The 12,499-nt window shown below is 42.3% G+C and overlaps 1 protein-coding gene across 1 annotated transcript in view; it reads right to left on the bottom strand.

The window, feature by feature from the left end:
- Positions 1 to 2,499: 2,499 nt before the first annotated feature.
- The window catches only part of RASSF3 (Ras association domain family member 3), a 36,499-nt gene continuing 26,499 nt past the window's right edge, over positions 2,500 to 12,499 (bottom strand). The window contains exons 2-5 of the mRNA XM_056847207.1: positions 6,139 to 6,246; positions 4,814 to 5,078; positions 3,904 to 4,019; positions 2,500 to 2,772 (exon numbers count right to left, since the gene is read on the bottom strand). Coding sequence (XP_056703185.1) covers positions 2,623 to 2,772; positions 3,904 to 4,019; positions 4,814 to 5,078; positions 6,139 to 6,246 — 639 coding nt within the window. The 3' untranslated portion in view covers positions 2,500 to 2,622. The remainder of the gene's footprint in view (positions 2,773 to 3,903; positions 4,020 to 4,813; positions 5,079 to 6,138; positions 6,247 to 12,499) is intronic.

The raw sequence follows: 12,499 nt of genomic DNA, 5'->3' as shown, positions 1-12,499 counted from the left end.
AATAATAAATAATAGTTTTTTTTAAAAAAAAACAACCCTAAATTCAGTGTTTCCCACATTGTCTTCATCTCATTTATGTTTCATTCAGGTACCCCCAAATAGACTATATATAGACTTTGCAACACATCTCTGAAAGATCAATACTAGGATACTAAAAATCTTGTGTAATCACTGACCTATTCTTTCAAATTAAACAAAAGCTGAAGTAACCAGTGTTTATGCATGTGTTTTTTAAAAGTCTAAAAATACTAAATCTTCAACTTAAACCTTTAGTGCATAAGAAACCAATAAAAGATTTGGAGTAAAGAAACAGAAGTTCAAGTAAAAATTAAGATTCACATACTTTAAAATTGCCCTTTGTGGACTCAAACAGTATTTAATTCTGAACAACAAAGATTTGATATTTAACTGCAAACAATGACCCTGCCATGTATACAATTAAATGAATCATAGTGCCAGTTCTGATCTGCTCACACATTCTGTATGTCAAAAAGCCCTTACCTGAAGAAACATTAACAGATGTTTAAAATGCACGTTATCACAGGAATTGCTCAACTGAGTGTGGCAGCATATCCTGGGTAGAGGCACTCTGATGCCCACTTTATGAGCAAGTAGGCGCAGTAAACAGCATATAAATGTAACAGCTTCCATCACCAAAGGGCAGGGCTGTTTGCTGCCATAACAGAGGAACAGTAACCTAACCTGGCCTGTAAGCGTGCCATAGTACTTGTAGGAAAGTCATTCTGACTGACCAGTAAGCATCCCTGTACCACCATACAATGCAGTGCCACTATGTTCCCAATAAAATGTCCCACACAAAACACTGCAATGTTACATGGGAAATAAAAAATGTTGGTATTGGGAATGTGATCGCTAATTGTACTGTTAATGCTTCAAAATATCAAGATTGTCTTTGCACCTATGTAATGAGCGTTAGAATTTGAAATCTTGGTGTATTTCTTTTGGAAGGAGAGGGAGAAGCAACTAAGATGAAAAGTGAAGGCACGGTTCCCAAGATACCATATCTTGGTGTTGCATAGAATAACCACTAGGTGGCACCAAAGTGGCAGGCGAGTTACTAGACAAATAGGTAGGGAGGAAAACCACTGCTCATTATTTTTTAAAAAACAAAAGTTTTCCAAATAATTATTTTCCCAAAGTGGCTGAAAATATACAAAACCTTAGAACAAGTTTCATACAGTTATATAGAAGATTTGTATTGCACACCATATCTTTGGTTTCACTTAGCATATATACTTAAATATTTCTGGACAAAAATATATAGCTCAAAGGCAACTTTCTCTTCCGCCTCTATTTACCTTGCACATGGCTGAGAAGCATATAGAACCCTAATCAGCTTCTGAACTACTTATAGTTTAATCAGAAACCCCAAACTATAGATATCCCAGCCTATTTAAAATTACAAAACATAATGGGGTCTAAATCTAGCAATCAGCAGAAGGCACTACCTCCAACATTCCTTTCCGACCTCAGGAAAGTTAATTCCATGTGGGGCAGACGGGCTGTGCTGAAGAAGGGGATAAAATTGTCCCTCCAACTTCTTCGGTCTACGGAGCTCTAATTTCATGCAGATCAATTTTTCCAGGGTCAGAAAGGACTGCTGTGAGGAAGAGAACAAGGAAAATACCCGTAATCCTCATGCCCATGGATCTCTAGATTCAACCCACTGATTTTCAAAAATAAGAGACAATACTATTTTATATGTGCCCAGAACGATTCTACTGCACCTTCAGACATTCGATGAATTAGACAAATTCTGAATTATTTCTTTAATGCTGATGTTTTACTCATGAAAACCTCAGGCAAGTACTTAGCAGATCAAAAAGCTCATAGAAGACGAACCAAAGCATGCCATGCACCACCCTTTAAAAACTAGCAATTCTCTCCCATTTTCTGCATATGCAATTCAGTTCCCACTATCATAAGTCTCATCTCAAAAGCATCCCTGAATATATTAATTTCAGTTAACTCTAAACAGCAAAACTCCCCACCTTTACAACACAAAAACAGATGTTCAGGATCACCTGTTTCTCTCTTCCATTTCTTTTTCTCTACCTCTTACCTTCTTTCCAACTTCCTCTCTAACTTCTCCAAGTAAAGATTGCTTTAACATCTTCTGCACAGTATTTGAAATATGATCCTTGTGATAAAAACTTTCTTTACTAACTATTAAGATCTGGAGCTGAAATAGCACTCCTTGATCAAAACTAAGCTTTGATTTGTAGTAAGATAACTCAATTTACCCACAACTTGTTTTTCAAAAACCACAAATGAACATTAACGCAAAGAACGTCTGTTTCATGGTGTCTACTTTCAAAGACGCATCATACAATCACAGTGAGTACAAAGAAACCTGGGAAAGATACAAAGCACACAAGAGAGATCTGAAAGTAATACATACTGCCACTTCTCTTTGTGTCTACATGCAAGATGATAACAGCATGATTCCTGGGACCTCTTCTTTGGAAAAGTTCTCTTAGCCTCACAAAAAATGGTCATGTGTTTTAAAGAGGTATCTACCCTCGCCGCGTGTATACTAGGTTTGGCATGTTACATAGTATTTGGTAATGCAATTTTTCCTGAGTGTTCTTTGGCCCCATTTTAACCTGGCTGCCAAACCTCACCGAGGGCTTCTTCAAGTTTGTCTCTGTATGCTGCATAGCGCCTTTTTAAGTTTTGTAATTGTTCGTCTTCTTCTTTGTCCAGTATGCGCAAGAAGTTGTGTAGCTCAGGTAGGCTAAAGGCTTCCCACTGCAGGAAGTAAAGGGCAAAAAAAGTTAATGTATCTCACTAGTAGTATCTCAATTACCATAATTAAACATCCAATAACAGGCTGGAAGTTTTTTTTCTTTTGTCATTCTCACCTTTATTCTGCACACTACCTGATCATGGAAACATGTACATCCAGTCCTTAGGACTTGGTACCACAATCAAGTTACATGAAATGAACAGATAAAACCCGCTACCCTAAAGTTCTATGTGTTCCCTATAATGGAAAATTATCACAAGACTTGAAAACATCACAAATATACCAAGTGAAGCTTATGCAATCCTAAAACAAAACCCACATGATACCATTTACTAGGACCAACCAAAACACAGAACACGGCACAAGCTGTTTTGGGCCGTTTTGGTAGGTGCTAAAAGAAGGTATTACATGGGTTTTGTTCCTGTCTTCTGATTTTACCTTGGATCAGCATGGTGGCCTACAACTTTTTTGAACTTTATAAGTTCAACTTTATGAACTTGAACTACCAATTGCCAGGAAGAAGGAAGAAAGAACACGAGTGAGGCGTTTATTAAAACACTCGTTCTTCTCCTTCATGCAAACAATACCATCTATACCTTTGTTCCTATATTCTTTCCCTTAGAAGTAAATGAGTAACTGATGACTACAAGAGTTCCACTGCACTACTGTGAACTAAGAATGGCTTGTGAAAGTATACAGTGTGCATTTCTGGTAAGACAGCTGTACACAAAACTAAGGATTCCACCCAATTTGGATTTCGGCTGGCCACACCACCACCCCTCTACTCCTGATCTGGGAAGGCGAGTCCGCTGCAGGCTGCCAGCTGAGGCAGCCACCTCCCCCAGTTCCCAGGTGTCAATTATCAACGACTGTTAAATAAAAGAAAATACTGTAAGAATGTTACTATTTTAAGCAAGTTTGTATTTTAAATAAAAACTAAAGTAAAAAAATAATATTATTAATTGGCTTTGCCTGTGTCTTCTATAAAGTTTGTATCTCCGGTACCTGGCATTAAATGATATGGTACACATGGCCCAGCCAAGTAACATTTATGTCATATCTGGCCCTCGCAACAAATGTGTTCGACACCCCTGATCTAGATCCTGCACATTAGAAGCACGGATGCAACTTACCAAAACATCTCCAGTTTCATGCTCACGTAAAACAAAACTAAGCATATCTGTTCTTGGGCCTGCCATCAATCGCAAATAAAGGGGATGCTCTGTTTCTGAGAGCTTGCACATGTAAACTGCAGGCAAGAAAAACATTGTAAAATAAAATTAAATATACACAGTGATTTCAGATTAAATACAATGAAGCACTGATCAAGCAGCACAGCTGTATACCCCCCCAAAACCAAGTCCCACAATACTAACCAAGCATTACAAGAATATACTATTTTTTTTTTTGCTGTCTAGTAACATCCAATTGATGGCAACCCCATTGGTTTTTCAAGGCAAGAGATGATCAGAGGTGGTTTACCATTACCCAGCATCTGCATAGCAACCCTGGATTTCCTGGTGGTCTCCCATCCAAGTACTTACCAGGGATGACCCTGCTTAGCTTCCGAGATCTGATGTGATCAGGCTAGCCCAGTCAGGGGATGCAATAATTGTTACTACTATTATCAAATGAAGCATCTCTGAGCAAAAACTCACACACACACACACACACCATTTTCAAAGAAAAGCAAGGAAAGCTATGGAACTATTGGGCAGATATATTTGATTCAGCACAGGAATTATACTTATTATCCTTGCATATGATCAGAACGAGCAAAACCAGTACTTCTGCAGTAGATGTAGCCTGCATGATCAAAATTATATCAAGCAGGAAAAATAAGTTTAAAAACAGATGAAATACACACTGGTAAATAGTCTAGCCTTTTCCAAAACTACTCTAGTTTCAAGGGTCTCTCCTCCCTGCTCCTCTGCACTTTACCTTAAAGCCAGCATTATGGAGTTGTCCAATGAAACATAGCCACCTCCCAGATACATGGCCAATCTCATTTATCGCTAATATTTAAAATATCAAAAAGCATACCTTGATCTTCCCTGTGACAACGTTTATAAAGCGCAAACTTAGCAGGATTATCAGCCACCAGAAACTTTTTGAGCAGAGCCTCGATAACCTCACGGACAGTATTAGTGCTGCTGATGTGAAGAGTATTCATGTAGCCTTTAGGTAAGTAAAAAGCCGTCTCGTCGTTGATGATATGCTTCCCTGGTGTCATAGAAGCCCGTACAGTAATAGGCCTGCACAATTCCATCTGAACTTTGATGAAGCCAGTGTACACCCCATTGGAGTGCTACAACAAAGCACATCATGCAATCACCAAGGATCCTTATATTGTTTTATTCTGAATGACACAATTACATTTTCCGAATATGACATAAACACCACCCTTCTCAAAGCAAGACTGGGGAAATATCCTAAGTGAAACATGTGATGGACCTAAAGATGTTCGACGCATTTTGGTCCACAGGCAAAGAACAAACCAAAATCTGCTAAGCATAAAGTGCTTGTTATGGGGAAAAGTCAATATTATTGTGATTTTGTTTTTAGAGGAATTACTATATTAAGTCACATACTGTGGACCAGGCTCCTCCCTGTACTTTGGAATCTGTTTTATTTACCTAGCGATAATGATCCTAAGATCACTTTGGTGGCAGAAAAAAATTGTCTCGGTCCTTTTATCCCTTGCGCCCAAAAAAACGAAGGACATGAAATGTTTCTGCTGCTCAAGATTTTTAAATCAATGCGCTACTAAGGGAATAAAAAGAAAAGAGCACCATAGCAATATAACGCTTTCTTTTAAGAAAATAGTGGCATGTATCATACCATTCCAATAACTTCATACCACTTCTTTGGGAGGGGAGGTAGCAATTTCCCCTCCCTCTGTTGATGGGCCAGGAACAAACTTTCAAGAGGCTCAATGGACTACGATTGGACAGAGACATGGCCAGCTTCTGCTCTGCAAAGTCCATGGACAGTTGGATATGCCCCATTATTATCCAATGATAATTATATGAAACATGGTGTTTGCTTGGAAACCCAATGTATGTATATTTGGATGTTGTCAGTGTATTTTATTGGTTACTAATTACAATAGATGGCGTGACTGAATTTGGGAACTGAGAAACCACTATCCTGTAACGAGCATTCTTTCACTTCAGGTCTATTACGCAATGCTTTTAAAACCTCTGTGCTGAATATCATCACATTTTTAGCAAAGAAAATCAATGTTGAGAGAACACTTTGCAATATATCTATGTTTACATGCCAATTATGTTGTAATGATTGTGTATCCCCCACCACGGATTCTCTGTGATTACTCAGTTTTTTTAAAAAAGTCCCACAAGTCTTACCAAGGTCATCTTTAGCTTGTCAGTAACGTCTGAATTGTAAATTTGGATTTTTTCCTTGATTGCTTCTTTGGTGAGATGCATATGAGTTTCTTTCTCTTTCTGAACATCCTACAGCAAGGTAAGTCAACAGAAAAGAGTTTTTAAAATACCATAGTGTGTCTATAGAAGATAAGCACTATGCAGAAGACATGCAACAGACATGGGAGGGGCTGTGGCTCGGTGGTAGAGCCTCTGCTTGGCATGCAGAAGGTCCCAGGTTCAATCCCCCACTGCCAATCTGAATAGACAATACTAACTTTGATGGAGCAAGGGTCTGATTCAGTATAAGGCAGCTTCATGTGTTCACAGAGCATACCGCATAAAGGTTTATAGTTTAAATGTGTGCATTGTGATGCACATTCCACAATGTTTCCTGTAATACAGCATTAACCTTGATCTCCAATGACTTGGATGAGATGCAGTAATGCTCTTATCAGACCTGTATGATGCTCTAAGATGCAATCTTCTCTACACATTGTGAGAATCGTACTACAAAGTATCAACCACTCATGCTGCTGCTGCTTCTCTTGTTCTCCATAATCAAGACATCTAAATTCAACATACTATTCAGCACAGGAACACATAGCAGCAGCAAAAATAGCGCACCTCAACAACTGCTCATTTTAATCCAAACCATGCTCAGATATAGCTGTGTTATTCTGTCAACTAACTGCATACAAAGTGTATTGAGAGAACAATTTATAGCATCACCAGTTCAAAGCTATGCCGACTTCTCATGGTGTAGTTTGAGGCATTTGAATACAGCTGCATTTTCAAAGACACAACAATATAGCCAGCATTTGCTATGGCAGAAATAGAAGCATAGAGGGTAGGAATACCCACTTCAAATCACCACTTAGCTACAACTGTCACTCGCAAGCTAGCCCACCTCTAATGCCCTTAGGGTTTCTGCTATCCTAACTGAAGCATTTTAGAGTTCTTAGATTGGCAGCATTATTCATGTAGCTTCCAGGTTTGCTCTCTCCTCCAAATGTGACACTATCTAAATAACCAAAAAAACATCCTGAAGAACAGTTAATGACACAGAATTATCAGCCACTTACACTTATTGGATTTCTAGTACCCAGATATAGGCCTGCTCTAAAAAGTATTTCCAAGAATACCCACACACACACACATATACACATTTTATTCTAAACTGCATGCTGATTTTTTAGGCCATTGTAAACCTTTTCCCTAAGCACTGGATACCTTCCAAAAAGCACTGTTTCACAACGCACAGTAAAAACTAATGTTACATTTTCCTCTTATGCTCAAATACCATATATAGTATGAAACTGTTTCAGCTCTCAACTTTACTTATCAGACACATCTATTTAATGGTCTTGACTTGCAATTCTCCTACCTAGACACTACTAAAACAGAATGACAATGCACAGATACTACAATAAATAGGGTGAGGGTTCTTTAATGAGCAATAATCCACCAAATAAACAACCTGTAAGCTGTTACAAGCCTATCAAGATTTTAGTTCCCAAACATCTCACATACAGGCTGTTCCAAAAAAGCCTTAGGAACAAGAAATTCTGAGAATACCAAACATTCTGGGCTTAATGCTGAATAAAACAGTGGAATACAAGACACTTGAAGTTGCCACCCATTAGCATCACTTAGTCTGTACATAGATCTTAGATTTATTATTACGGCATTAGCCAGAAAAGATACAAACCGGTCTGTACATATCATGTTGGGTGCACTTGGATCTTAATCTTGTATCTGATGCCCTTGATGGTAGAGTTAAAACTAATATGACTTCTAAACACCAAAATTAATCGTTAATATAAATAAACGCACCCTCTTGACCAGAAATCAAAGTCTGTCTAATTATGTCAACTTTGTGACATCCCACTAAGACCAGTATTTCCCTTTCCTTCATTGAATAAGAAAACACGCTTTGGAAACCTTCACTAAGGAAATCAAACACATTGAACCAAAAATATAAAACAACTTGTGTTTGTCCATCTGCAAAGAGAGAATGCAAGGCTTGCATGTACTTGTGATATTCAAGCAACAAATCAAATCTATTGTGATCTCACTCCAAAACTACCAGTTCTGCCATGCCCTATATGGCTGTGCTGTAACTGCTGGCAAGCAACCCAGTTCTAAACAGAGTGGATTGTTTAAAGTTTGAAGACTAAATGGCAACAAGCAGCTTTCAGAGTCTTGGCACACGATTTCTATCAAGGCACAGCAGGTTACATACTATTTAAAATCTAATAAGGGCTTTTGTTCTGCTGGTACACGCTTTTCATACTCTGCATATGAAGTTTCAAGACACTTTGAACAGCTATAAAATAAATCATGTGATTCACCTTTCTGAATAGTATCCAGTGAGATGTTTCATACCCAGGATACAGCTTCTTGTCATGAATGCTACTCTGGATCTGAACTCTTAAAATTTACCCATCACAACCGTATTCTAACCCACCCTCCAGGAAGCTCAGAGTGAAACATGCAAATAATTCCATGTAATAAAGGATAGGCTGAGAGGGTTAATGGCTTGTCCCAAGCTACCCCCACCCCAATATGCACCCACTGCGGTACCCATTAAAATGTCCTGGCTGTGGTACACTTTGGATGCTTTCACAAAGCTCTTATTCCATATAATACACAAAGAACTCCTGAGAGGGAAATAGGAGGAGGCGGTGGTTTCTCAAGAAATGGACGAGCACCCAACACAGGAAGAGGGCATGTGGAAGAACTTGACTTACAGGAGCAGGAAAGTCAGGAGACATTCTGAACCTCTATTGCTAAGCAATCGGTTCCAGATATAGATATTGATTCTGGATCACTGGAACAAGAACTACTCCCCCAGGCTCCACAAAGTTCAAAGGAAATTTCTTAGGCCCCTGTGGATAAAAGGACTCAAGCTGCTGCTCCCAAATATATGAGGAGACATGCAGTGCTAATTGGCGACTCCCTACTGAGAGGGATAGAGGGTAAAGAGTGCAGACTGGAACACTCACCTTGAGAGGTATGTTGTCTACCAGGTGCATGCATCCAGGATGTGACAAAAAGGCTAGAAAGACTCATCAAGCCTACAGATGATTCTCCCTTCCTGCTTATCCATGAGGGAACAAATAATATTGCCCGGCACAGCCCAGAATGTATTAGAAGAGACTATGAGGCTCTGGGTAAAAAGGTGAAGGATCTGGAACACAGGTTGTGATTTCATCAGTTCTTCCTGTTGAAGGTTGTGGCTTAAGAAGACAGAAGAATATTGGAAATAAACAACTGGCTACATAGATGGTGTCATCCGGAAGGATGCCTTGGTTCTTACCGTGAAGGCTCTTTCTCTTCCGAGTCAAAGGGCATCTCAGGATTGGATGTTTTCCCGCTGCTTCCAGGAGGCAGGACCAAAGGAAACTTCCTGCCTCCTTGGCGGGAAGACCGCCCACTATCCTCAGTTACTTGCTTGCCTAGCTCCTAGAGAATTGTTAAACAAGGCTGAGAACAGTACACATGTAAGGAAGGAAACAGGAGTGTTAAAAACATTGAACAGTGAACCTAAATGACCCCGGAGGGTTAATTGGAAACTGGGCCGCCAAAACGGGCGAAAAAAACTTGAGAACTACAAGTCCATACGCACTGCTTGAGTGCGAACAAATCAGGTGTTGGCCGAGAGAGCGCCATGCATTTCTTGATCCATTAGACAGTGGAGTCAGGAGCAACCTGGTCTGCAAGTGAGTAGATATTCCATCCGGGTGGGCCAGATGCCCTTCGCCTCGGAAGAGAAAGAGCCTTCACGGTAAGAACCAAGGTATCCTTCTCCTCCGAGGCAAGGGCATCTCAGGATTGGGACCTTCTAGAGCTCCCAGAGAGGGTGGGTCAGTTCTGTTCCAGCACGTGTTGGAGGACCCTGCGTCCGAAGGCCGCCTGAGCAGAAGACCAGGTGTTAATTCTGTAGTGCTTGATGAATGTGTTAATAGAAGACCAGGTGGCCGCACGGCAAATTTCGTCAACTGGGGCCTGTTGGTTGAACGCCGCTGAGGTCGCCGAACTGCGAAGGGAGTGAGCAGTGATCCCTTCTGGAGGAGTGACCTTAGCAGCTTTGTAGGCTTCTATGATGCACCTACGCAGAGTGTAGCTTATGGAGGCGGACGACATTCTTAACCCCTTGTTGGGGTTGGAGATATTGATGAACATCGAGTCAGACTTTCGGAACTCTTCTGTTCTATCAATGTAGATGCGGATAGCCCTGTGAAGGTCCAGGGTGTGCCATGATTTCTCGGCCTGACAAGAAGGTTTCGGGCAGAATGATGGAAGAGAGATGTCTTGGGCTCTGTGGAAAGAGGAGTTTACTTTTGGAAGGAAGGCTGGATCCAACCGTAGGACGACCTTATCCTTATGGAAGGTGCACAGGCCCTTGTGGATTGAGAGGGCTCTGAGTTCAGAAACTCTGCGGGCTGAGGTGATAGCCGTTAAAAATAGTACCTCCATCCGAAGGAACTGAAGGGGTATCTTCCGCAGCGGCTCGAATGGGGCTGAGGTGAGAGCCTTTAAGACTAGGTTCAGCTTCCAGGTGGGGAAGCGGTGGATGGTCGGCGGGCGCATGTGTGTGACACCTTTTAGGAAGGCAGAGATGTCCCTGTGTTGAGAGGTGGGAACGCCCTCTACAGAAGGAACGACTGTGGAGATGGCTGCGATCTGACGCTTGAGAGTTGAGGCTGATAATTTCAGCCTTACGCCCTCCTGTAGAAATTCCAATATCTTGCTAACTCCTGGATTTAAGGGGTTCACTTTCTTTCTCTGTCCCCATCTAACGAAGGCCTTCCAGGATGCAGTATATATTCGTCGCGTCGATGGCTTGCGAGCTTCTAGGATGGTAGCCACCATCTCTTGTGAGTATCCGCAAGCTAGGAGTCTTGAGCGCTCAAGAGCCAAGCGGTCAAGCAGAACCACTGGGGCTTTGGATGAGTCAGAGGGCCCTGCTGAAGCATGGTTGGAGAGGTTGGGATCCTCCAGGGCTCCTGGATGGAGAGGTTGCGGAGTGTCGCAAACCAGGGTCTGCGTGGCCAAAAGGGGGCCACTAGAAGAACCGTGGCCCTCTCCTGTCGAATCTTGCGCAGGACCTTGGGAAGAATTGGAATCGGTGGGAAGGCGAATAGCAGTCCCTGGGGCCAGGGGAGGAGAAGAGCATCTGTTCCCTCTGCCCTTGGGTGGAAGTACCTGGAAAAGAACCGAGGGGTCTTGTGGTTGGAGGCAGACGCGAAGAGATCTATTACGGGATGACCGAACTTGACTGTGATGGCCTGGTAGGTCATCTGGTCTAAGGACCACTCTCCCTCTTCCACTGTCTGTCGACTTAGCCAGTCCGCTTGTGTGTTCAGGACTCCGCTGATGTGCTCTGCCTTTAATGATTGCACGTTGGCCTGTGCCCACTTGAAAATCAGGGACGTCTCCTGGTGAAGGGCCGAGGACCTGGTCCCTCCCTGCTTGTTGATATACGCCTTCGTGGTCATGTTGTCCGAGCGCACGAGGACGTGATGGTGTTGAATGTCCTTTGCGAACGCCCGCAAGGCCAGCCGGATCGCCCGAAGCTCCAGGAGGTTGATGTGGAGCCCCTTTTCCTGTGGTGACCAACGACCTTGCACCACCTTGGAATTGAGAGTCGCTCCCCAGCCTTCTAAACTGGCGTCCGTGAAGACTTGCAGCGGATCATCGTGGAGGTACTTCAGAGCCTTGCCCAGATTGGATGGGTTGGTCCACCATTGGAGGCTGTGTTTCACAGAGACTGGCACTTGGATTAGTTTGTGTGTCTTGCGGGTGATGTGTCTTTGAAAGGGTCGGAGCAGCCACTGGAGTGGGCGAAGGTGGAATCTTTCCCATGGAACGATGTTTATGCACGAGACCATGTGACCCATGAGTTTTGCTAGCGCCTTTAGACTGGATCTTCTGTTCAGTATAGTGGCTCTGGCTAGGGTGATTATCTTGTGGATTCTTTTCCGTGGTAGGGAAAGGCTGTTGGTAGTTGAGTTTATGTGGACTCCGAGGTGGATGATGTTCTGGGAGGGTTCCAGGGAGCTCTTCTCCAAGTTGAGGACGTATCCGTGTTCCTGTAGGATCTGTGCCACTCTCGCGGTATGCGCCAGGGACTGGTGTCGAGATTGTGCGCAGATCAGGATGTCGTCCAAGTAAGGGTGTACTTGGATAGATTCCTGTCTGAGGGATGCCATTATGGTGATGAGGACCTTGGAGAAGATTCAGGGCGCTGAGGAAAGACCAAAAGGGAGTGCCCGGAACTGGTAGTGTTTCTGGGCATAGGTAAAGCGGAGGAATCGTCTGTGAATGGGATGGATAG

The sequence above is a fragment of the Euleptes europaea genome, chromosome 3, assembly GCF_029931775.1.
Source record: "Euleptes europaea isolate rEulEur1 chromosome 3, rEulEur1.hap1, whole genome shotgun sequence".
Classification (NCBI taxonomy): Eukaryota; Metazoa; Chordata; class Lepidosauria; order Squamata; family Sphaerodactylidae; genus Euleptes; species Euleptes europaea.
Note: the sequence above shows the minus strand (reverse complement) of the source record. Positions and strands in the feature narration are given on the sequence as shown.